The sequence below is a fragment of the Cydia splendana genome, chromosome 5 (genome assembly GCF_910591565.1).
Source record: "Cydia splendana chromosome 5, ilCydSple1.2, whole genome shotgun sequence".
Lineage (NCBI taxonomy): Eukaryota > Metazoa > Arthropoda > Insecta > Lepidoptera > Tortricidae > Cydia > Cydia splendana.
Window position 1 is genome coordinate 17,367,267 of NC_085964.1, and position 26,932 is coordinate 17,394,198.

Genomic DNA, 26,932 nt, shown 5'->3' on the forward strand with positions numbered 1-26,932 from the left:
ATATTAACCCAGGCACATGGTTAGAAGTTAGACTAAGAAAAGTTTGCAGAGATTTTAATAGCCCACGCAGTGCAAGTATTATTTTAAACATCAAACTTCTATGAAAATATGACGTATAAATAACACTTGCACTGCGTGGGCTATCAAAATCGCTGCAGACTTTTCTTGGTCTAACTTTACAAAATCTTTGATTGAAAGTGTGTATTTTATTAACATGCAACCCTAGATTACGTTCAGAAACCATAGTTATTTATTTCATTCGCATCGACTGAAAAATGTACTGATAGCATAGAAGGTAGAATCGTATAGAAGTGGTATACGCGTGCCTCCGTGAGGGACAAAACATACGCAAATGCGACACTGTGATTGGTCGAATTTATTTGTTGGCCACCATTATCCATACTAAAAAAATGGTGGGGAACAAAAAATATGTGAGACTGTGATAAGGACAAACAATAATAGCGCTTTCTCTGCTACTCCTACTGAAAGATACGTAAGACTATCCCGTTCTGTCAGTTATCCCCACCACTCATGCCCAATCCAGTTTAATACTAGATTCATGACTGATAGTCTTCTGCGTCATTATATTTTTTTATTTATTATGTTGTTTCCTACGGCTGATACAAAATAGCACACATTTTAATTCTAGTCATACCCGTAAAGACGAAATAGGATGAACAAGTCTTTGTACAATCAACTTCCAGTAATTTCCAGATATCTAAACGCGCCTGTTGCTGTCAAAATCGTCAAATATGTCAGTGTCAAAAATTAGCGCGAAATCGTTGTAAACCGCATTAGCAATCGTATTTTATTTCGTTCTAAAATTTTCTCTATAAAACTAAATCGTGTGTTTAATTGCCTGGATTTAATTAGATGACAAACCGTCATGGATCTCCAAATCAAAAGGAAGTCTACAAGAGCACCCATTACCGGCAGTCTTGTCGAAACTTATCCGCACGATCTGCAAATGTATAAACTGCCTCCAACCGAAAACATTTCACTTCAAGAGTTTGAAACCTTGGCTTTGGAGAGACTAACACTTCTCCGAAGTTTAGCAACTGCCACTACTTTAAAAGGACTTCGAATTTACTCTGAAGAATGGACGGATTACGTGCTGAATGAATTAAGAACACAGGGCATCAAATACTACATGAAGCTGTGTGAAAAGACCGCTTGTGGTACTACTGAAGCTGATTTGCAGGCGAGACGTAAAGATCATATTGCTCATTTTATATTACGTCTAGCATACTGTCGCACCGAGGAGTTACGACGGTGGTTCATCGCGAGAGAGATGGAACTATTCCGAATGAGATTTATGATCATGAGAGGCGAAACAGTAGATCAATTTTTCAAACTAAACAATCTATGCTACACCAACATCTCAGATGAAGAAAAAGAAAACATCATTCATTTTCTGAGAGAATCTACTCCACATCAAAATGTTGACAATTTAAAATACTACAAAGTCAAATTCTATGAAGTGTTGGACCTTGTCAGATCTAGGAAAGCCTACCTGAGTGGTGGATATGCTTATATTCCGCATAAGGATTTCATATCAGTTCTGTCAGCTCAGTATCGGACACACTTGAAGCAAAGTCTAGCCATTGCTTCACAACATCTCTCAGAGGTTGAAAATGATGAAAGGCTTGTAGGGTTGCTGAAAGGATTGCATCAGACCTACACAGGCACTGACTACAGTGATACTAAGGCAGTTATACCTATTGAAAGCCTTGACTCCCTATCTGTGAAATCATTCCCACTCTGTATGAGGCAATTACATGAGCAGCTGCGATCAGCTCATCATCTCAAACACGGAGGAAGACTCCAATATGGACTCTACCTGAAAGGCATTGGAGTTACATTGGAAGACTCGCTAAGATTCTGGAGGGAAGAGTTCACAAAAATAATGGAATTGGACAAATTTGAGAAGCAATATGCCTACAATGTCAGGTATAATTATGGTAAAGAAGGAAGCAAGAAGAATTATTCACCATTCAGCTGCATGAGGATAATAAGCAATAATGTCGGACCCGGTGACTGCCATGGCTGTCCTTTCAAGCACTGTGATCCAAGTGGCTTGAAAAATAGACTACAAGGATATGCTTTAGACCCCCAAGCTGTAAACAATGTTGTAGATATGGTCAAAAAGGGTCATTTCCAGATAGCCTGCAGTAAATACTTTGATGCTGTGCATAATGTCGACCTAGGATTAGGTATCAATCACCCTAATCAGTACTTTGAGGAGAGCCAGAAGCTTCAAGGAGACAAGAAAGGTGAAAATAAAGTACAAATTAAGAAAGAAATCAAAGCTATCAAAAAGGAGCCTGGGAATGACATTGAAGACATGGATTTTGATGAAATATCTGAATGGAAAGATTCCTAAAATAATTCCTATTGATATCTCAATAAATTTGCAACTGTTAGGTGAATAAATGTGTCATTCTGAAGGATAGGAGATTCCCTGGATGGGCCTATAGTCGGGAAGCATTGATGTTACCATATACCATAACTAAGTCCCTCTTCCCTGAGAATGGCACAAATTAATAACTATGTTTTGTATGCTTTACTGCATTAATACATTTCATTAGTCTTAAAAATCGAAATAAATAAATCCATTTTATTAAAGACTAATAAAGTATTTATTTGTTCATAATTTACCTACTTAATCTATTTTTTCTTAACATACATAGCCCGTCTTGTCATGCGTCCGCAGTATAGACCGAATATAAAGATGAGGCCAACCGTGGAGATACCTATGACTAGGAAGTATTTCTTTGCTGGAGAAGATGACATTTCATTTAAAACATCACCCAGATTTTCTAGTCTAGCCTGAAAACAAAAATAAAAGATTAAGGTACAGGAATCATGTCAGCAAAAACGAAATAACACCAAAAATTCAATACTCACAGCACTAACATGTTTGTACATTTCCAATCTATTTGTCAATTCTTTTTTACATTCGTCCTCTAATTTTCTGCTGTCGTCATTGAGTATAATTTTCAAACATTTTAGGCCTGAAACAATAATAAATTTTACTCTTACTTAAATTTAAGCTCTCGTCAGTGTACGATAAAGGATCCAGACCGAATTTTAGTATTTTATTTTGCTCTATCCCCTATATCAGCGGTTCTCAATTTTTTTTTTTGACGGAACCCTTTTGGAAAGCGAAATACTTGATGGAACCCTACAATAAAACAATAGTTTTTAGAAGTGTGTTTTTTTCATAGTCAAATTTTTCGAGGCGACTAAAGCATAGTGTTCTAAATTCTTGTGGAACCCCTGCAGGGGTGTCGCGGAACCCTAGGGTTCCGCGGAACACACTTAGAGAATGGCTGCCCTATATGAACCCTTCATTTATGACCACCACATACGAAAGGTCCCATTTGTGTCTCTTGCCTCAAAACTTGAAAAAAATCAAGCATGATAACCGGCATGTGCACCCATGTGTCAATTCTGCGATTGAGCTGTATTGCATTAGGGCTGATTTAGACGGCGCGTAAGCTCGCATGCGATTTTAGTTACATTGCGGACTGTTGGTTACGTCCAATTCAACCGACCGATCGAAACCCGCAATGTAATGAAACTCGCATGCCAGTTCTCGCATCGCCTAAATTACTCTAAATGAGCCCAAGTCAGGCGTGGCTCACTCCGCGATTTCGTCGCTTTGCTACAGGTAGCTAAACGTACATCTGTTCCACACTAATTTTGGTGGCTAGCCATAAGAGCGAACATGCTAGCCCGCAGATTTGCTCGGTGTACAGATGAAGTCAAAATCACTCTATTTAAGGCTTATTGTTCATCATTGTACACGTCAAGTCTGTGGGTTAGATATACTCAGCGAGCTTACAATGCCTTGCGCATTCAATACAATAATGCGTTTAGGATGCTGTTGAGACTGCCGCGTTTCTGCAGCGCATCGTCCATGTTCGTCGAGGCGCGCACAGACGGTTTCAATGACGTGTGGCGCAAGAAAACGGCCTCACTGCTTGACAGAGTGCGCGGGAGTACCAACAGCATTCTAAACATGATAGCTAATAAGCTAGATTGTCCTCTGTTATGGGCAATGGGTCAGCGGACAAAGTCACTTTTGTTTATAAATTATTAACACATTCGACACCGCGTACCCGACTCTTGGGCACTCGTAAACTTTACTCAGATGCCGGCATACCCGCTAGTCGGGCAAGAGCAATAAACCTACACGCGACGCCGAAGTGCCCGACAGGCGGGCAAGCATTGCATCTTCACTACCTCAGGGCTGCCACTGCCACTAACAAAAAAAATTGTAAGTCTTCTGATTATTATGTGGTCGAAAAGTTGGTACAGTTGATTATTATATTTTATTACTTCACTTTGTATTTTTATTTACTTTACCTAATGCGATTACAAAATAAAAATTCTTATTAGTTGGTTACGTGAAATTGCATACACGGGTATGTATCAATAGGAGTTAGAATTTTCGTAAATCGTACAACCTAATTTGTGTTTACGAATATTTAGTAAGTATAAGTAATACATCTATTTCATGAGTACTCATAGGATGATTTTTGTGAAACAAAATTCGGAGAAAAATAAACCAAGAAATTCAACTAAGTACCTAACAACTTTCTAACTTCTAAGCGGCAGTTCTCAGAAAAAGACAATAGGTCAGTCATCATAAAACAGCACTGCACTGCAACTGCGTGGAAGCAAAACGTAACAAGTAGCTTTGAATAGTTACGATAATTAGTACGTTCGTACACATACAATAAAGTCGCAACTTCTTTGACAAAAGAATGTAGTTACTGTGATCATACACCTAACCCTGGAGATGTTGTTTACCATCCCTTATCTATTTGAAGTTTGCGACCCGGGTTTTTTTTTCAACCCGGTCTCGGTGTAAAATTGCAATCGGAGCCATTCCGTAATGGTTTGTGATGTGCTTCAGACGTTGTTGTGTTGTGTTAATTTTCATTTTGACGACTCGGCTTGTTTTTTGGACTACTGTGATTTCTGCTTTCTTACTGGACTTTGTGGTTTTGCCTGTTGATGATTTGGCTTTGTGTGATTTTATTCATTTCCTACTGCCCCACTGAATGCATTGTGATAATTGATAAAACGGGGAGCCTAAACAGATGAGACAGCAGATTTAATTTTATCCACGTACTTATACGAAAGTTACTTGGCACAGCCCTGAGCGTCCGCCGCTTGCCCGACTAGCGGGTTCGCGGCGTGCGGCATTGAGTTGCACGTCGTTGCCCGACTAGCGAGTACTGTCGGTTTCTGGGGTATTGTTTGAAATTTTGCCTGGTTGCGAAAGTGTTAAATATTTTATTAGGTTACTGTTGTTACTAACATAAATTATAAGCAATAACTAACAAATGTATGGACCATATGTTGTCTTTAATAAAGAAATTTTAATTTAATTTAAATAAGCCGCGCGTGGCGCTGTCGCCACCTAGCGGCCATATCTGTCCTGATCGTAACAGACGCGTTTTGTTAGAGAGTGAGTCTTCTGTACCTAGTACTATTATTTATTCTGTGCCCAGATATAGGTGAGATCACAACACCAGGTGAACTGTTCGCCTTGGGCTGATGGAGTGGAAAAAGTTCACCTGATAATTAGGTCGACTATACTCAGGTATAAATTTTATTACGTAATATTACTTACGCCTTCCATCGCCATGTTCTAGATCCTTGCAGTACTTCAGCAAGTCGAAAGTGCAAGCGCGCTCCAATAACGGATCGGCATTGATGTCCACCTTCCTGTCTTCAATTATTTGAGCCACTTCATGGGCACACGCCTGGGAGACTATTTTGTTGTTCACTAAAGCATTCTTGAGACATTCTTCAACCTGAAATGTAATATAAATAAGTTTATTAAAACTTTTAATAGTTGTTGCACGTCTCTGGGAAGAATTCTTATTTTAGCAGTAGGTATAGGTATGCGAGCAGTAGGTAGAGGATGTGGAACGCGTCCGGAAGTTCACATATCTCGGTGGTGTCGTGTCAGAGACAGGAGGAACAGAAGAGGACATCACTTCACGGATTGCCAAAGCCCGGGTAGCCTTCGCACAGCTGCGGAACGTATGGCAATCACGAAAACTGACCCGAAGAGTGAAACTGAAAATCTTTGGGTCTAATGTTAAGTCTGTGTTGCTGTACGGATGTGAAACTTGGAAGGTAACAAAGGGCATTTCCAACCAGCTTCAAGTCTTCGTTAACCGATGTCTTCGTCGAATTCTCGGTATTTACTGGCCCGAGACCATCTCGAATGAGAACCTCCGAGAACGTTGCCACGAAATCCCGATCAACCAGCAGATCAAGCGCCGTAAGTGGAACTGGATTGGACACACACTCCGGAGGGGGCCCGACCATATACCTAAACAGGCCTTAGATTGGAACCCCCAAGGAAAGAGAAAGCGTGGCCGTCCCAAACAAACCTGGCGGCGTACGGTGTTAGGCGAAGCGAAGAAGATCGGGAAGTCTTGGAGCGAAATGAAGCGAGAAGCTCAAGATCGATCTACATGGAGAGTCACTGTGGACGTACTCTGCCCCATCTAGGGGACATAGGATCTTAAGTCAAGTAAGTCATAGGTATGCGATATCTATGTTTATGAGGGTGTTTTACGAAAAAAACCGTAAACAAACGTTTTTTTTTTCAAACGTTTGCTTGTGTAGGTAGTAGGTACACACATCAGTCATATCATAACGAATTTACCATTTAATTGTTTTCAATTTTATTTCAATACCATAATAATTTCATACCTGTCCATCGGATTTTGTGATTGAATCATCCGCCACGGCGCATATCGTCTGTATCTCAGCATTGCATAGCTTGCTAAGCAAAGGGTTAAGTCTGTAGTTCAACGCTTGTTCCTTGAGTATGTTCGTCAGCTCATTCTCACAGCCGCTGGTCAGCTTAGACTGTCGGAACTTCTCTGTTAGACAATCTAGTACTTTTCCTTGGAGTTCAACGTCTTGAGGTTCATTCTCTGTAACATACGTCCAACAGAATTTACAGCCTGGCAAAAAAGAGTAGAAATTAAAAAGTGGCAACACTGTAGTGTCGTCCCGTTCTCTTATATATATTGATTTGAAAGGGACGACACTACAGTGTTGCCACTTTTTAATTTATACTCTTTTTGCCAGGCTGTAGCAGTGACTTCGTGCACAAAATAAGTATGTAAACTGAAACTAGTGTCCAACCGAAGTTTCGGTATAGGCCGAAAGTTCGGTGTCGGTCGAAACTAGAGCAAAACCGAACCTTCCGTTCTATTTCGGAAAAAATCCGGTTGCTGACAGAAACTAGCTGAAACCCACGGTAACATACGTCCACACTGTTAACTGACAATTATAAACAATTATTGGCAAGACATAAGGTTTACCAATGGTAAATTAAGTGTTGTAAGTACATTAAACAATGCGAATGTGAGTCATACTCGTAAATAAATAAATGTCTATTGTTTCTATGCAAAATTTGAAACGCCAGAACATAACGTTTTTTTTTAAGCAAATAACTATAGGTCGGTCAGACCATTTCAGATTCTGTTTTTACTTACCAACAATACTTAAACAATGTTTTTTAATATCCATGTCACAATTCTTCTGTAAGTTTATATTAAAACGATAATCCGTATTTTGTTCTATCATCCTGTTTACTATAACCACTTTACAACTTTCTGCGAAGTCAGGTTTGTCATGATGTGCCTGAAAATATAAAAAAAATATTTAAGTACATTTACCATTTGACCACTAAAGACGCCAACTGACGCGCTTGGCTACAGCCCAATAACAACCTTAGCATTCCGTCAAGGTTCACGATGAGGCGCAGAACACGATAGGCGTGGCGTTCCAAAGGTTAATACATTAAAAAAAATTTTTTTTTAGAGACTCCCGAAACTAGTCAAAAACAGTCAGTTAAGTTTAGAACATACCTTCAAACATTCAAATATGTTGGCAGGATCCGTATTGTGGCAGTATAAATCTATCATATTGTTACATGTATTGATTAAATGGTAATCAACTGCGTTATCAGTGAATTCCTGTTTGCGAACTACAAATATAGCTTTCCTACAACCATCAGATAGTTTCCCAGTAGCTGTTTGTAAACATTCTAATGCAGCGGACTCTGCATGAGCTACGTTTGGACAGTATTCTTGTAAATCTGTTTTACAAGCTTCCTTCAGATCTGGGTCCAAATCAATGCTTTCTTTCTGTTGAAACAACTGACTCCTTAGCTGCTGTCGACATTCCTTAAATATTGTGTGTTTTCTTCTGTTAATAGTATCGTTCCGAACAATCTCACTCAGGCATGTCACAACCTGAATTTTAGTTTGTGCTTTTGGACAGTATCTGAGAACATATGACTTGCAAGCGTTTTTGAACTTTCTTGTAAATCTGTAGTTTCTGAGAGATATCAACTGCTCATGATCAATTGCCGCTTTGCACTTTATGTTGCTTTTAATTTCTGGATCATTTTTGTGACTTATCAAACATTCTAATACATCATCTTCTTCCTTTTTATTCTTAAGCTCAGAAGAGCAAAGCCTCTCTATAGGAACTCTACAGTTAGTACTAACCACTGTATTTAACTCTATGTGCCCACTTTGGGTCTCAGTAAAATTAGTAACAGCCTCTTTACATTTAGCAGATAAATCTTTAATTTTTCTCTGCAAGCAAGCAATTTCTTCTCCTTTCCCTGTGTATCCTATACATAAATTAGTTAGGTCATCTATACAGTAATCTTCTATTTCTGGAAGTAAGTCTACGCTCACTGCCCTTTGCCTCATTACTCTTCTGACTTGCTGTACACAGGCTGGTTTTATTTTGTCTCTCAAATCCGAATCATAAGCAAAGTTGTAAAGGCATGGTAAAACTGCAGGATCTTTCTCTGACTGGTGTTCACTAGCATCAGCCCATTTAAGTGTCGCTTTACATTGCATGACAGCATCATATTTACATGCCTTATATAATTGAGGATCTAGTTTAAAATCTCTTGATATGAAGTATTGAATTTGCATTATGGCTGCTTCACAGTCGCTGCTCATGACTGATGTGCCAAGTTTTTCCATGAGACAGGACATGACCCTACCATTGCCACCAGTGACTTCTTGGCACGCTCTATCTACTACAGGCTTGCAAGCTTTGCGCAAAATGGGATCAACTCGCCAGTCTTCCCCCGGGTCCGCCTCTTGGACCAGTGCCTGCAAAGACTTGTGACAAGCTAAGCTGATTCGTTTTTCCTTTCTCTTCCTGGGTCTAGCATGATCCATTAGACAGTGAAGTGTTTTGCCTCCAGCTTCTACTCCTCGGCAGAGTGTAGTTATATCATTGGCACAGTCATGCATCAGTTCTGGTGATAATCTGTAGTCATCCATGAGCATTTTCCTGTGGTCAATCATTTCTGCTGAGCATTCCGGAGCGAGCTTATTAGTATCAGTCCTTGATACATTTTCTAAACATAAAAGTATTTGTGCGAGCCTCACATCCTTATCATCTACTACTCCTTTGCGACAATGATATTTTCTTATGTCCTCCTTACATGATCTAACAAGTCCCTTACTAGCTTTGTAATTCATTACCATATTTCTTTGATCATAGAAAAGTTGATCTTGGCACCTTTTAGTCATTGCTGAAATTAAAATAATAATAATAATTACTATTAAAATTTATTTTGGTCAAAATAGGATGAATAGAAGAAGTGGGAGGGGCCTTTGCCCAGCCATGGGACACAGTAGGCTAGTAACTATGGTTTACAATGTAACAAAATCTCTGAATGAGTTAATTGGCATTCATTAATTTGCATATATATATATGGTGACTTTATTGCTATGCATTAGTTTCACTTCCTAATTTCCTAGAAATATGTGGTGACTTCCTGTACTAAATGCAATTTAAGTATCAGGCACTGTGTCAACACATTCACAGCCAAAGTGAGGTGTATTAGCAATTATCAATACTCCCAAATTCAAATTATCCAAGTCCCATGGCAGACATAGTATGGAGTGGTGGAAGTACTTAAAAATATCTGAACATGCTTCTATTGTCAAGATGCTAGAGTGTGTGTTCAGATATTTTTGAGCGCCTCCACCACTCCGATATATCTGGTGGTGACTGTACATGTTTGATCTGTATAATTTTAAGGTAGTTTTCTTGTTGTATATTTATTTTATTGCTGGAACAATGGTAGTTGTTTAAAGACCCTACCGCAAACAACAGGTGGTGACTGATAGATATTGATAAACTATGTATTATTCCATTGGCTGTTTGGATTTAAGGTGTATTCAGGTAATAATCAAAATGGACTCTGTTAGAATTACAGGTGACTTCTGAAATTACACAAATATATCATTTGAGAAATGGCCATATGCCGTGGCAAAATGCCGGGATAACGCGAGGAAGAAGAAGAAGATCATTTGAGAAATGATAAGCAAAATAAATTCTAGGAAACATATAGGGTCATTGCGTCAGTTCACCGTCCAGTGCCTGTTTCCGTCCACTTGGTGTAGTTGCCACAAAGAATTGTGTATAATTTCAAGAATTTAAGAATTGCGTATTTTTTAATATATTATAGGTATAAATTGTAGTATTTTTAGATATTACCAGTTAAATCTTATAAGAATGCAATACTTTCAATAATATTAATAAATTGCAAGTTATTTTTATAGAAACTTACCATTCTCATATTTATGCCGAACAAGACATTTGTACATCAACCATGACCCCGGGACTTCATCTGGGCAGAAAGTCTTGTGATCTAAGTTACAAGCCACAAACACTATCTTATCCATTTGAAGCGTACTATATTTCAACTCTTTCAAGGCAGTTATTTCAGTAGTGCACTCTGGCTTTAAAGCCTCCTTAGTTTCAAGACATTTTAGTGTTTGACTCTGTGAAAGACTTCTAAAATCTGGCGGGATTCTGCCACACATATAGGCCTGGATGTCATCATTACAGGCCTTCAAAAAACTGTCAATTATTTGCCAATCATTAAAGATCATGGACTCTATTTTATTTATCATCCTCCAACAACTTCTGTTCTTTACACTCGCCTTTTTCTTGAGCACACAATCTATAGCAACTTCGGGAGGATTTAAACAATCCATTATTAGCAGTTCGTCTTGACATGGTTGTTTCAGCTTATAATTAATGTATATGTTGTCAATGAGCTCTGCTTGATGAGACCACACTTGATGTTGGCACGTGGATAACGCCTGTGTCTTGTTGTTGCGGGCTGTGGTCAAAGCACAAGATAATATAGCCAGATCATCTTCCAATTGTGCGCACTGCTGTTCAAATAACCCACAGCCACTTAAATCCAAAGTATATCTCCCCTTGGGACGTTTCAGGTCACCTGGCAGTTGAGCACATTCTATATTGTTTACTAAATAAGCTGCTAATATCCATAACAGCTTCAATATTACATTTGTTAACATTTCGATACCGGCTAAGTAGTATAAAGGAGCGCTGTAATTAACTCCAGTAAAGTGTCATAATTTAAATGCCTACACTGTTAATATCTCACCCCTAAGTACAATTACTCTTTATAATGATTACAACATTGAAATATGATATTTAAATGAACAAAGCACGCGATTTTGCAAACAACACAGCCCGACATAAAATAAATTTATTATTTATATATTTATGCATAGATAACATACTGAGTGATCGTTCCACAAGTGATGAGACACGAGTATATGTATACTTTGGCACACCCACTTTGTCAGTAGAAAAAGCGGCATTAAAAAAATGTAGGTGCGAAGGGTTGACTTTGACTTTCCATAATAAAAAAGAATATTTCGCCTTTATTTACTGACAAAATAGGTGAGTTTGAGTATATGTAGTTCCCCTAAGGCACGAGCAACTTTTGTTTCTGCAACTTTTTTTTGTCTCTGTCGCACTTTGATATGAGAGATATAGCTGGTCAAGCAAATCTTGTCAGTAAAAAAAGGCGCGAAATTCAAATGTTCTATGGGACGATATCCCTTCGCGCCTACATTTTTCAAATTTGCCGTCTTTTTCTACTGACAAGATCTGCTTGACCAAGTATAAAATAGTTGAGGAGACAAAAGATGCTCGTGCGTTCCTAGCCTATTACACTTTTTTTTTTGTTTTGGTCATTACCTAATTACGAGCACACCCTTAACCTTAACAATAGTTTATTTGTGTTTATCTGTGGACTCAAATGTCACTTATAATTCTATAATTATCATACGGCTATTTTATTTTATTTTGTTGTGGCTAAAATCGGTTTACAACAGTAGAGTTTTAATTAGTAAGAAGAATAATCTACTTGTCCAGTTATGGAAGGTTTTATTGAAGTGAATGAAATATCTGATTTCGTTTCATATATCCGCAGTGTAAGTATTAGACCTTGATACCCCAATACATCTATTTTTTACCTCTTTCTGCTGTAATTCTGATTATAAAGATTCTGCGTAGGTGTTGGGAGGAGTAAACACCGTGAAATTTGTCCAACAAAATATTAGTACTGAGGAATTTAGGCTGGATCTAAACAAACTCAGTTTAAGACAGAATTTTAGGCAGATAGGTATTGAACCGAAACCGACATGTATTATAATATACTGGTAATATACTGTAATTCAACTTTAAGATGAAAGTATAGACATTTGTGAATTATAATTATACACATGTAAATGAACAATCAATGTAGACATGTCTGCATAGATTCAATACTAAATACCTACTACATATTATTCTTTCAGATCGAATGGCGTGATCCGTGGCTGATAGCCTTACTATCATTTCACATTCTGGTAACATTTATGTGCTTCTCTACAAGGAATTATGGGAACTTTCAAGTTATGCTGTTTATAACATTATGTAAGTTCATTTTCCTTTTCTCATGTAGTACCTTTGACATTTTAAGTTAGAAACTTACAGTACAATACAACACTAATCTATGGTGGGTGGTGGTCAAACATTATGAGTTCTAGGTTGTGCTGTATAGAGCAGAAACAATTTTCCCAATAATAAATGCAAAAAAAAGATAATTGAAATATTGATAAATATCCTTATCTAAAGATCATAATAAGTTGGGAAATACCAGATAGTTATATTTTACTTATCTGCTCAATAATTTGGCGATATAGGCAATTAAAATGATATCATAGGAACACCCCCAACAAAGTGTACAAACTTTCTGGTCAGGATGACAAGAAACCTTTTGATAATAATTAGCAATCAGTTATTGTAAATGTACTTGAGAAAGCCTAGCAGTCAATATATTGTAATTTATAATAGTACTTACCTAGCTATTAGGATAATACATGAATGTGCAGAGAGATGTAATCATTATGTTTTATTTTGTCATCTTACACATCATATTCATTCATAGAAGGTAGGATCCTATATAAGTGGCATACGCGTGCCTCCGTGAGGGACAAAACGTACGCAATGCGACACTATGATTGGTCGTATTTATTTGTTGCCCACCATAATACATACAAAATTTACAGTGGGGAATAAAAAAAATGTGATACTGTGACAAGGACAACAATAATAGCGCTTTCGCTGCTACTCCTACTGAAAGATACATAAGACAGATATCCCGTTCGGTCATTTCCCCCCACTCCTCATGCCAGATCCAGTTATACTAGATTCATGTATTCATTTGTTTTTTATCAATGTGTTCAAGTCATTTGCTGATAAAATATTTATTGCATTTTGTAACAGTTTACAAAGTTGAATTCATTAATCATTGTGCTAGTGTTGTTTTAAGATAACAAATTTAATTGTGTATACCAACATACAGGATGGATTTTAAAACAGTTTGGTATTGGTATGGGCTGTTATACGAAAATGATCATAAGAGGCCTGCCTTATCTTTTTAATTTATGATTAACTTTTATCCACCATTCTCGAAACAAGAAAAGCATTTTTTTATAAAGGAAAAAAAATATGATATTACTGGTTCTTTATAGGATAAAAGAGTTAATAAGCGTCTAAGAGGCCAACCAAGAAGGGTAGGTATATTTTGAATTTTTAATTCCTACAATCCGGACAAATATAATTAATATAATTATCACAAATATTAGGTCCTTACCTATGAAATTGGCGTTTTTCTTCATAGATATAAGTCTGATCGTAGTTTTTTTTTTTTTACAAAAGTACATACACAATTACAATAAAACTACAGTGCACTCAATAAACAACGATTTTACATACAATTAATTGTTATTTTTTATTGTTAAGTGTTCAGAATTAAGCCTTGAAAATAGGTCTTTTCATGTGCTGTCGGTTCGAGTATTAAAATTACTTATATTTTTCTAATGGTACCAATTTTCAAGAAATGGAGATATTGAAAACATACCTTAAAGGTGTCAAAAATTACTGGAAAAATTTTGTTTGGTTTGAATTAGCCATCAAAAAAATATCCGCAAAATTAATTGTATGGAAATTCGTGTTTCGTTGAAATTCTCCCTACAAAACGCCAATTTCATAGGTAATGACCTAATATAAACAAAAGTTAGTGATGTTGTACACCAAACCCATCTCTAAAAATAAAAACCTCATTCTTGTGGTTACCACATCTGATTTTTTTATGTCTGTTAGGCGATTTAAAACTATGCAGGTTACTGCAGAAAATGGCAATTCTATATACATGTAATTTTTACCTTACTGCTCTTAACTTAATAATTACATGTTATCAACTTGTTACATGTAGGTACTATGTTATTATTTTCTACAAGGTCTTGGGTAATACTGTGTCATTGGCTGAATAATGAGCCGTATTTTAAATGACGGCTTGCATAATAAACTAGTTATGGGCATTTAAATTGCAAATCCATTACTTAACGTAAAAGTAACTTAAGGTTCAGGAAAGGATACATGATTCTCTTTGGATACATGGTTTAAAAGGTACCTACAGGAGATGTAACAATGTTTTATGGTTCTCATCCTTGCTTTTGGTGAAAATGTGGGTTACTTGACTGAACAATATTTTAATTAATTATTGACCACCTGTCTGTGTATGATAAGGGTCCTGACCAAATAGTCATCTAATTGCATTTTTTCGAGAACGATTTTTTCCGTACCTACTACTTATACACCACAACTGAGGTTTGAATCTACGATTTTTGACCACTACACAGTTTATTATAAGGCAGGGACAGGTATATGAGGTGCCTAACATTTGATAAATGATATTGTTAACACATAAACTTAAAAAAAAGAGTAAAAGGTGGCAACCACAGAATCGGTAATTGTCTACTCTTATAAAGATTGGAAGGATTGACCGTCCCCTCAGTAAATTCGTACAAAAGTCACGACGACACCTTAAGGGTGTCACTCATGGTACGATTAATCGCTTCGATGAATCTGGCGAGGATCATGACGATCAGTCGTCTCAAAATTGCTAGCCATATATGGAGCAATTGGTCGTTACGATCGGTGCGCGATCGAGGGATGCAGCGCTTATACACGGAACAATTGGTCGTTACGATCGATGCGCGATCGAGGGATGCAGCGCTTATACACGTAGCAATTGGTCGTTACTATCGACACAGAATAAGTAATATGTAGTATTATCATACAGAACGGCCACGCACCGCCCCGCCCCGACTCGCATTACCTCGCCCCGCGACTGGCCGCGACATGAATCTGGCGGACTTCTGGCGTCCTCTCAGTAAAGCGACTTACCCACACATACACAAAGACGCGTGTACAGACATGCCGCGCACACATATAAACGCAAATGATTTTTGATGTATGGCGTGTCCGCCCTGTGCTATCGATGCGCGATCGAGGGATGCAGCGCTTATATAAGGAACAATTGGTCGTTACGATCGATGCGCGATCGAGGGATGCAGCGCTTATACACGGAGCAATTGGTCGTTACAATCGATGCGCGATCGAGGGATGCAGTGCTTATACACGGAACAATTGGTCGTTACGATCGATGCGCGATCTAGGGATGCAGCGCGGGGCGGCGCCTGTGTGAATGACAAACAATATGAATGAGACAAAAATCAAATCGTTGATCGCAGAGAGCCATACAATGGCGATTCATCGTTGGGATATTTATGATTGCACGGGTTTTTCGTTTCGATCGGGATGTAACGACGATCGAAAGACGAATCGTACCATGAGTGAATCCCTCCCAATCCCAAGTACAATAAACAAGGCATGGTAAAAAAAACCGACCAAGTGCGAGTCGGACTCGCAAACGAAGGGTTCCGTACCATTATCTATAAAAACGGTCACCCATCCAAGTACTGACGTACTGACCCCGCCCGACGTTGCTTAACTTTGGTCAAAAATCACGTTTGTTGTATGGGAGCCCCACTTAAATCTTTATTTTATTCTGTTTTTAGTATTTGTTGTTATAGCGGCAACAGAAATACATCATCTGTGAAAATTTCAACTGTCTAGCTATCACGGTTCGTGAGATACAGCCTGGTGACAGACAGACGGACGGACGGACGGACGGACGGACAGCGGAGTCTTAGTAATAGGGTCCCGTTTTACCCTTTGGGTACGGAACCCTAAAAATAACCACTGTTTTCCCACATTTCACAATAATGATAGTCTAGTAATTACTTAAGCAGTGTTGTCGGTTACCGTAGGCCGTCAAGGACACAGGCCACTTAGTGTAAGCCTTGTATGGTATTGAAATGGTAATGTGCGTATCTTAAAACGAATGTTGAATATGTTTGGACATAAGGACCTTCAATGGTATTATGTTCGTTTTTTTTAGCATTAGAAATAAGGTAGTAAACAATCTTGATGTGTCTTTTAATTGAAAAACACATTTTAAAAATAAGCTACGGCAAATATGTAACAATTATGAATCTAATACGATCATTTATATTCTTCTGCTTTCATAAGTAATAGCAAAGACATATGTAACTTCGTATAAGACGAATAAAGTCTAAGGAAAAAACGTGCCTCGGAACTCGGAATTCAAGTAAAAGTCATTCTCGAATAGATGGCGCACACACCTTTAGCCTATCCTCGGCTAGATGGCGTGACGACACCGTTTCATATTTAACAATTTTAACACATAGATATCAGTGAATGAACATGGATCAAAATGATATAAAAATAATAAAATCATTTATCCATATATATACATTTTTTGATAACTTTCTACGTTTTCATTTTGAATTTTAGTCGTGTGTCGATAGATGGCAGTAAATTTACAGTGACTAAACTGCAAAACGTAATTCAAGACCAAAAAAAGTACGACAATGTTGCCACTGCAATAATTTGTTTGTTAAATAGTAAATTCCTTTTGATAAATAATCACGATACGATAATTTATTTATTAGTAATTTTACTCCTACGATTTAAAAAAAGTACTTTCATTTACTTATTTTTACATAAATACAAGACGCGCTAGTAAAAAGTGGCAACATTGCTTACTTTTTTTGGTCTTGAATTACGTTTTGCAGTATACAAAATTTACAATGACAGGACCCCTCTATACTATCTATACTTTTTGGTAATAGTTACTGATTTTTTAAAAGCGTTTTTCCATTAAAAGACATGTTAAGATCGCTTACCTTCTTTCAAGTTCTTTCTAATGCTAAAAAAAAGGAACTATAACACAAAAAACGCCAGCATGGGGAAAGTCTGGGGAATTTCAATAAAAAAGCATTTTTGAGAATATCTTTTTACCAGTTTATTTTTGTCGAAACTAACTGCATTACTCTTATGTTTTCCAAGTCCAATATCAGAGGGCCTACCGCTAAAATCGCAAAAACTTTATCTGCCTTCTAGGCCAATCAAATTAGATCCAAAAAAGCGTTTCGAGGAATTAATATCCAGTTAACTGGAAATCGTTTTAATACCTTCATTTGATCCTAAATGCGTTGTGTAAATCTAATCCAAGTTCGCGTAATCCCAGGAGGTGTGCACTGTGCATTACTTTTGGGAGCGAAATTTTTGCTCTTTCTTCAGTATTTGCTTGTAGCTCGAAAACGGTACGTCCGACCGAAAATGTCATTCCGTTCAGTATCAAAGACTCCAAAATTCTGTGTCTAATGAGCATCTAAAACTTCAAATATGCATACCTCCTGGGATTACGCATATAGGACCAAATGAAGGTATTACTTAAAACGATTTCCAGCTTCCTGGAAATTGATACTTCGAAAAAATCTAATATGATTGGCCTATTTCTGTCGCTCAAATATGCAAGAGTGGTGGAGAGGCGATAACGATTTTCGATTTTTCTTAACAATAAAGGATTCAAAATGTCCTGAATTTTACCCATCACTTTTTTCTTTTTCAGTACTTCTCGTGTATTTCTCGGAGAGTATAAACGAGGTAGCAGCAAGGAATTGGGCCCTGTTCTCTAGACAACAGTATTTTGACAGCAAAGGACTGTTCATATCAGTGGTGTTCTCCATCCCGATATTGCTGAATTGCATGATTATGGTGGTGAGTAGACAAACCCCTAGCCATCATCTAAGTCAGCCATTCTTGAAGTGTGCTCCGCAAGGTCTCTGTGGGGGCTCCGCGAGAATACTCGTAATAAAAAGAAAAAAATCAAATACCAGCCGGCCTAGCCAAGGTTACAATCGCTATCGCTTCGACAACGAAAAGCTTATGTCTCTCTATCACTCTTCCTTATTAGTGCGACAGTGGGAGTTGCGTTTCGATCGCTACGGAGCGTAAGCGATTGGCATCTTGGCTACGCGGCCAGGTCTTCTATCTTCCGGTCTGGCCTAGTGGGTAGTGATCCTGCCTACGAAGCCGATGGTCCTGGGTTCAAATCCCGGACATCCCGGTAAGGGCATTTATTTGTGTAATGAGCACAGATATTTAGACAAGTACAGTAGCCTGTTGTAGAATACGACATATTAATCCTTTCTAATTTTCCGCAAATGTCAACGGTATTTGGCACGCTTATACATATCGTAACATACAAACTCAGTACTTCATTAATCAGTGCGATAAGCTTAACATAATCTAATTAGTTATAAATAACATAATCTAAATAGACTTCATTTATTTATTTAATTTTGTTTAATTAGGTACTAATTATTTTGAGTTCGTTTTAAATAACCATGTACACCGACACTGACATGTCTCTCCCTCCTCCTTAACTTGTGACATAATTCATAATTTCGTCAATTACGTATGAATCTATATAGGGTCTCCTAAATTTGTAATGATTTTTTTTTCAGGGTTCATGGCTGTACCAATCAACGCAAATAATGACCAACATCAAGAAGGCACAGTTACGGCAGCGGCTGAAAGAGCTCAACATCAACAGAGAACAACAGAAAAACATCAAGGCAGACTAAATGATAACATACAGGTACCGATAGGACACTAAATGTGGCATTCCATTAGAGAAGGGTCCTTATGATTCATGTGCAATAACGACCTTACTATCAGAATTTCTGTTGGTATTTCTGATAAAAAGGCCTTAATGAACTTGGAGCATAAGAACTCTTCTGTGATGGAAATCCACAAATAGGAGATATTTTATCAAGCAAAAACTAGCGAGAGGATATCCTGGTCACGGCACCACATTTGTTGTAAGAATATTGAAAAAAGTTCTTAAAAACCACTCTGGAAAAGTATTAAGTTTTTGCAGTAGATAGAATATCGGCATTTTGCAGGGATCGTGTGGAAAGAAAGTATGATATCTTTAGTAATCTTGATCGAGTATCTACTACAAACTACTACACGTTACCTTTAAAGATCGGCCTAAATCCCGGAATAGTTATTATGTTGTATAAGATTGAATATAATATTCGATCAGGCGGCTTAGCACGGTCGCGTTTTTATCCCTTGTCACCATGCCTGTCACGTTCTAACAAGTATGTAAGTGCGAAAGGGACGCGCATAGTGATAGTCGATAAAAATGGAACCGTGCTGAGCCCGCAGGTTACCAATGATATCATTTGGCGTAAAAGAGTATAAATATTTTTGCCATTATCACTAATTAAATTTGGTGTAGGAAATGTGATCAAAATTTGGATAAGAAATGTTATACACCGTGTTTTTATTGAATTCCGTTAACTTCGGGGTATGGTTAAGTACGTTTAAGAAAACTAAATGGCATAGTTAATTTTGAAAAAAGAAAAATTTTTTTGCTTTTTTTTTCAGAAAAATTAATATTAAAAAGTAATTAAATGTAGCATATAGCGTTGTTGTAACACGGGCATTAAATTTAACTAAACCAAACAATTGAAATCTGTGACATATCAATGTCAATTCGAACATCGATCGACCGAGATTTTACTTAAGTTTAGTAGCAAATGTATGAACTCATTCTAAACACTAATCAATATGTAAACCGGCCTTAAGGCAAGTGTACAAGCTTGTAGAGGCCTTATAGGAAAATAATAAAATATTGATTATCTTCGAAATGGAGTTAATTAGAATATCGGTGTCTTTGGGAAAGTTACTTGATTTAAGCTCAGGTATGCACCCTTGAAATTAACGGAAATCAAAAAAAACACGGTGTATAAATATTGGCGCAGGCATTCTGTTTAAATCAGTTTTTTCAGAGTATTTTTTATTAAACAATGTACTGTCATAATGCATTTCGACTCTACATTACATATAAATATACACGACTTGAAAAAATAAGTACGTGCTCTATCCAGATATTGCTGTAACTTATTTTACCTACTTAACGGAATATAGACAAAGAAATATCTACGGCCCGTTTGACCTTTAATTTATTATGATCATCTAATTATCGACTACATATAAATATAACATTAAACTCGTAATGAACTTTCATCACATTTAGTTTTTACTATAGATAACAATCAATTTAGTGGCACCATTTAACTTATAAAAAGGATTTAGTACACGCACCATGCCATCTAAGCTGTCATTTCAAATGTTTGATTGTCGATAAATAACACAAAATTAACAAGATGGGTAGCGGCTAGTAATCGGAATACATGAAAAAATTACAATACGAAAACAAAGTGTATCCGACAGATATAGGCAGGTACTTGCACCCAATCTCGTAATCAAATTGAATCGACTAAGTGTAAGGCCTGAGTGGACACTCGAGTTGAGCGTGCAGCGGGGCGGGGCGTGCGGCGTGCATGTTAAACAAATGCAAACGTATAGGAGCGGCCTTAGTGCACGCTGCTCAAATCACTTGTGAGCCCGACGCCACGCTGCACGCCCCGCCGAACGCTCCGCTCCGAGCGTCCACTCAGGCCTTACACTAAGACTGTCCGTGTCTACTAACTTGAAGGATTTCTGCGTTTTATAGGGATAAGGTTTTTTGTTTGTTTTTAAGACACAGATGTAAAATTACTTCGTTAGCTGCACTTATTTCTAGCTTTATTTATAAGGTTTTATTAAGTGAGTGAATAATATTACAACATAACATTTTCAAGATGTGTTGTTGACATCACTTTTATTCCTACTGCATTTTTCCTACGCGTTTCTTGCATTTTCTTGTACTTAAGATATAAAACTGTATTTTTCTTTTCCTACAATAATGTGTTGTTGCCAGTAGTCTGCTGTTAGGGCGTTTTAATAAAAAATAACTAAATACTTATCTGGATGTTAAAACGCTTGTTTATAGTATATTTTTGTGCGCTCCCATGCTTGCTCTGCATCGGCAAAATACAAACAATCATAGAGTTAAACCAAACACAAAATGTACGGTGCTCGAACTATGTAGTAGGTACTCTAAACCTATAGGGTATTTTCTGGATCTGAACCGGGGTCAGGCGGATTTTTTCTGTGATTGGGATTATGGTTGAAAACTTGAAAATACGACTTATGCGCGTGAATTTTGTGAGTGCTTTTACTATGCCGCATTCATGTAATTTTGCCGTTGTTATAGCACGCATGTGATCGATTATTAGATATGAAACCTAAACTGTTGCCATGTATTTGTAGGTTTCGAATGGAAATATACGATTAGTAGAGGTAAAATAATGTTAATTTGTAATACATAAAGTCGCTAGAATAGGTTTATTTTTATTTGTTATTGTGAATGTTTTTTACAGAATTATTATTTAAGAATCTATGTCGAAATTGTTTGTTATATTACTTATATTACTAACTGTTGTTTTGTATATATATTTTTTTATTTTGTCAATTTTAGGTTTAAGTAAATCGATGCAGTTGTCTTTATTTTAAAACCAAAATTAAAGAGGACTAGACTCAATATGAAAAGTTATTTTGACATTATGAGAAATGCTTTATTTTGATAGATGAAAAACATAGTAAACATTCACAATGACTGTTTGTTTATATATTTAAGTTTGTGATAAATTATCTAGTGAAACTTGCGAAAGATTGAAGTATATCGATATTATACATTTCGGAAATATTTCTTGGAAACAAAAATTAGAGTTTTTTATCTGATTACAGCATAATTAATTATTTATTTAATATAATTGTGCCGACACACTGCCTCTGTCATTGGACGATGGGCTGAAAGAATGATGCTGTGAAAGATCGTGGGTATAGATTTTATTATATTGAAATACAGTAATTTTTACAATCTACATTGGTGGATATGTTGTTTAAATGTGGACAATATAACAATTTGTGCCTATATGTATATAATAGACAATAACTGGATTTCTTAGAATGTTCTCTATTTTACCCATTCTTATTATGGTATTATTATTTAAAAATATGAGTTTATGTATTCTATTTCATTACTGTCCATTGGATCTCGTTTTAATTTATTGTTTATTTTGCTTAGAAGAAGTATTTTGGAAGGTCAGATAAAGTATATCTAAAATAGTGATATCAAAATTACAAGATAACTCTACCTTCGCTTTGATTTCAAGACTAATCAATTTTATACACGTCTAATAATTATAGTCTAAACATTCAATTATTGATTACGTCCATACGATATTTAGATAATAGCATTTGCTGTAGGTATTTGTTCCATATAAAAATATAAATATGTATATATTCGCGTCTTAGAACTTTAACCTTATAAGATCATTCATAGAGTTTATATTTCTTTGAAATTTTGAAAATAGTTTACTTTACCCCATTACATCCACACTAATTAAACCACAGCTTAGGCAGTAACTCGAAAAGTCCAAGCTGATGGAGCCGATGCCATCTGTTTGGATAAAGTATTACATTACAATACAATATATTATGGTGTGAAAATAAAACACGAAAACTTTAACTAGTACTTACCTTCCTTTGTAAATTATCTACATTCTTTTTTCTTTCTTCCATGTCGATTGTCAGAGCCTAAAATGATTTAATTTCTAATAGCATTTAGCAGGTAATGAGCAAATATCAAGACTGAGATGTGTGTGATTCATAACATAATTGTTACAGGCTTTATTATATAATATAAAGCCTGACCAGTAATATATGATCATTGTCAAGAGGGCGCTGTTATTCTCATGTATAGGGTGACAGTTCAGTTTAATATGAAGAAATTAGTTCCAGTGAAATTCCGCAACATGGCGCGTGATCATATATTACTGGTCAGGCTTTACAGGCATTTGACACGATCATTACTATGTCCAATGACGACCTAAAGTGGTAATCAGAATCAGAAAGAAATACTACAGAGTGGCCAACTTAGAGGTATACAACTTTTTTTTGCCGCCATTTTATTTTGGTGGTAAATATGACAGTTATTGCATTAAAATTAGTTTGTGTAGATACGGCAAAATTATTATGGAGCGTTTTACGACGGAACAACGTGTCACACGGCACGAGTTACAATAGAAACATTAAAAATAACGTTTCCCGGTCGATTAATTTCGAGAAACGGTGACATTGACTGCCCCCCAAGATCGCCTGATTTAACAGCTCCTGACTTTTTTCTGTGGGGCTATCTAAAGGGACGTTTCTATGCTAATAGGCCAACGAACCTTCAGCAATTAAAACAAAATATTCGAAACACTGTCGCTGAGATAACGCCAGAAATGTGTGAAAAAGTGATGAAAAACGCGATGAAAAGGGTTCGCATCTGCCATGCTGCTAGAGGTGGACATTTGTCTGACATTATTTTCCATGTGTAATTGCTGACCCTACATATTATATTTAACAAGGAATACTTAATATTATTTATGTTTTATAGAATAAAATTTCAAAAATAAAGTGTATACCTCTTATTTGGCCACCCTGTACAACTATAAATTTTATTTATAAATAAAACAGGTCTTTTTCGTAAAAATACATAAAACGTTTTACCCATGAAAACTATAACTCACTATAACTCTTATTAAAAGTATTCTGTTGCCCGCAGACGTCAATGTACAGTCAGTGTCATATAGTAGGCTATACATAGAACTATTTGAATACTTTGGATGCTACCTATTATATGACGCTGACTGTACTGTAGCTAATTATAAATACCACTGTAGAGGCAATTTTCAATGGTCCAAAGGCCTGGCCGCACCTAAGCTCGTGTGATCCTACTTTCTCTTTAAAGGTAGAAAATTAAATAAATATTTCACAATGCACATTATGAGTGATTGAGTGCAATTCCTTGTCCAATATATCTACTGCATGCAGAGAGCTCATTCTGAACCTTGTCATTTGTTTATAAAAAGAAAATATGATAGCAACAGGTCTGAACTGAAAATGCACCCTATACATTTCTGGCCCCTATTTCACCACGGTGACAGGTGCGAAAATTGTCGACATCACTGTTACTGACGTCACAGGCCTCCATCGGCTACGGTAACCGCTTACCATCGGACGGGCGGTGTGTTTGTATGCCACCAACATTTTAATAAAAAAAAAACCATTATATCGCCAATAAATAAGTACTTATTTTGCGAAGCTAATGACAATTGTCACAAAAAACACGACAATTGTCACGAAATTCCGACACGGAACTCATTTCCTGTCAAGAATTACCGAAAGTTCTTTTAAATCTTGTGACAATTGTCATCATCATCATCATCATCATCACAAACTTCGCAAGAGAAATACCTGTTTTTTGCCAATATAATAAAGTTTTTTAAAATAATACAATGATGGTGGCAAACAGGAATACGGCCCACCCGATGGTAAGCGGTAACTGTAGCCCATGGATGCCTGTGACGTCAGCAATAGTGACATTTGTCGAATTGTCGCACCTGTCACCGTGGTGAAATAGGGGCCTATGTCTAATGATGTTGCCTAGTAAAAGTTCGGAAAATCATCGACTTTATGTAAAGTATTGTATAGTATGCGCACGATTTTATTATAAGTAGGTAAATTAAATCCAGAGAAGTTGTATTGTAGTAATGCCAAAAAATCTTAGTGGTGATTCTCGTTAAAAAGTGTTCTGAAGTACGAGTACAAACTAAAGTATCTACAAGTTATGTAGGTTACAGTCAAAAACGATAAAAATTACATTTAGGTCCAGTCAGCAGCAGAAGTTGCTAAGCGGGCGAGGTGTTCAAAATTACCTTTGACGCGCTCTCATTTTCTTAACAATAAAGTCGCGTCAAGATCATTTTGAACACCCCGCCCACTTAAATAAATATTATAGGACATTTTTACGCAAATTGACTAAGCCCCACGGTAAGCTCAAGAAAGCTTGTGTTGTGGGTACTCAACAACGATATATATAATATATAAATGCTTAAGAAAACAACCATGACTAAGGAACAAATATCTGTATCATCATACAAATAAATGCCCTTACCAGGATTCGCACCTGGGACCATCGGCTTCATAGGCAGGGTCACTACCCACTAGGCCAGACCGGTCGTCAAAGTTCACTCAATAACTATTGCTGCTGACTACATTTACTTAGTTGCCTACAAAGGGCTTACGAGGTCAGATTTAACAACGAGTTGTTTATTTCGACGTGAATTTTCTATTAATTTGCCACTCTATCCCATTATTACCTGTCTAAATCTACTATCATCAAATTCTGTGTTTGATTGAAATAATGTCGTGCGCAGTAGATTGTTGGAAAGCACTTTGTTATAGTTAGTTACTTACAGCAAAACTTGAGTGATAAAGTATATTTTGCTAAGCTAATTAGAAATAAATAATAATCGTGCCCAGTTGACGTTCGGCCTTATGACAATTGCATATTATGTATGCATTTAAAATTAAGGCTCAGAAATAAAAAGTAGTGTCACACAGAAATGAATGATTTACAACGACGATGTACATATGTAATAATTTTTTATTTTTATTACAAATCGCTACATATTTAAACTAGACTAGAGGTATTTGAAATAATGATTTTTATTTACTTTAATTTGTATAAATCTGTTTGCCAAGTTTTGTACAGGTACCTACAAATTCTACATGGTTGTTGTCGATGGTAAATTTTTTACCACGCCTTTAGTTCCCCTCTATCACTATCACGCACTTTGGACATAGATAATATGAGACTTATAGTCTATCTATACGTATCGTATACGTGTATCTTTACGTATTTAAAAAAGAGTAAACAAAATCTACCCTCAAATGGCTTCTTAAGCCAGTTGAAGGTAGATGAAATCATTACAAGATAAAATAATGTAGGTTAAAGTCTGGTCGTTCAGTGACAGATCCAGGTGGTTTTGTATTTGGTTGGTTAATCAATAAATTTGTATACTTTTATTTAAGTACCTAAAGATACAGAGTATAGATGTCGCCAACGCCAATGTTGTCGTGCCATGCTTGCCTCTATTTACCTATAATGAACTCGGGATCCCCCAAGGATGTAGGTATTGTAGGTGCTATTTTGGCGATGAGCGCCCTGCATTTGCTCTTTAACCTGTCAACGCAGTGATCCATCGTATTGCAAAGATTCAGCAATGATAGGTATCAAACACATTTTTGTTTGGCAGGCAGATTGCATTTTGAGTCATTTATTTAACTACATATTTCATTCACCAGAAAATGCTTTAACCGGCTTATTAATAAAATAGTTTCTAAAAATCCACTATGCTTAAGGTAAAGGATTTTTACTTAATTTGTTTTATGTATGCTTTTCAATAAAGTCATGGATTACATATTCAAGCGTTTTTATTTGAGCATTTTTTCTACCTGTCTAAACAAAATATCCTAA

General features: G+C 36.6%; 3 protein-coding genes and 1 long non-coding RNA gene across 4 annotated transcripts in view; 2 read left to right on the forward strand and 2 right to left on the reverse strand.

The window, feature by feature from the left end:
- The window catches only part of LOC134791042 (uncharacterized), a 30,725-nt gene extending 13,649 nt beyond the window's left edge, over positions 1 to 17,076 (reverse strand). The window contains exon 1 of the long non-coding RNA XR_010144240.1: positions 16,844 to 17,076. This is a non-coding gene — a long non-coding RNA (uncharacterized LOC134791042). The remainder of the gene's footprint in view (positions 1 to 16,843) is intronic.
- LOC134790941 (DNA primase large subunit-like) lies at positions 819 to 2,391 on the forward strand. Its single transcript, XM_063761959.1, has one exon. It carries the CDS (start codon positions 887 to 889, stop codon positions 2,381 to 2,383), a length of 1,497 nt encoding a protein of 498 aa, XP_063618029.1. The 5' UTR covers positions 819 to 886; the 3' UTR covers positions 2,384 to 2,391.
- On the reverse strand, positions 2,616 to 11,612 carry LOC134790907 (Golgi apparatus protein 1). The gene is made up of 7 exons (XM_063761902.1): positions 10,655 to 11,612; positions 7,914 to 9,610; positions 7,539 to 7,686; positions 6,745 to 6,971; positions 5,648 to 5,831; positions 2,908 to 3,014; positions 2,616 to 2,829 (listed from the first exon to the last, which is right to left on the reverse strand). The coding sequence occupies exons 1-7, from the start codon at positions 11,412 to 11,414 to the stop codon at positions 2,668 to 2,670; spliced, it is 3,285 nt and encodes a 1,094-aa protein (XP_063617972.1). The 5' UTR covers positions 11,415 to 11,612; the 3' UTR covers positions 2,616 to 2,667.
- LOC134790999 (transmembrane protein 18) lies at positions 12,172 to 26,876 on the forward strand. The gene is made up of 5 exons (XM_063762047.1): positions 12,172 to 12,341; positions 12,708 to 12,825; positions 18,236 to 18,384; positions 19,134 to 19,717; positions 19,843 to 26,876. The coding sequence occupies exons 1-4, from the start codon at positions 12,285 to 12,287 to the stop codon at positions 19,251 to 19,253; spliced, it is 444 nt and encodes a 147-aa protein (XP_063618117.1). The 5' UTR covers positions 12,172 to 12,284; the 3' UTR covers positions 19,254 to 19,717; positions 19,843 to 26,876.
- Positions 26,877 to 26,932: the final 56 nt, after the last annotated feature.

Excerpts from the sequence above, each read along its gene's own strand:
- LOC134790999 (XM_063762047.1), top strand. The coding sequence starts at position 12,285 with ATGGAAGGTTTTATTGAAGTGAATGAAATATCTGATTTCGTTTCATAT. Across the intron at positions 12,826-18,235 it reads TATGCTGTTTATAACATTAT|TACTTCTCGTGTATTTCTCG; the intron begins GTAAGTTCATTT and ends TTTCTTTTTCAG. Across the intron at positions 18,385-19,133 it reads TGAATTGCATGATTATGGTG|GGTTCATGGCTGTACCAATC; the intron begins GTGAGTAGACAA and ends TTTTTTTTTCAG.
- LOC134790907 (XM_063761902.1), bottom strand. The coding sequence starts at position 11,414 with ATGTTAACAAATGTAATATTGAAGCTGTTATGGATATTAGCAGCTTAT. Across the intron at positions 9,611-10,654 it reads TCGGCATAAATATGAGAATG|CAATGACTAAAAGGTGCCAA; the intron begins GTAAGTTTCTAT and ends TTTTAATTTCAG. Across the intron at positions 2,830-2,907 it reads TGTACAAACATGTTAGTGCT|GCTAGACTAGAAAATCTGGG; the intron begins GTGAGTATTGAA and ends TTTTGTTTTCAG.
- LOC134790941 (XM_063761959.1), top strand. The coding sequence starts at position 887 with ATGGATCTCCAAATCAAAAGGAAGTCTACAAGAGCACCCATTACCGGC.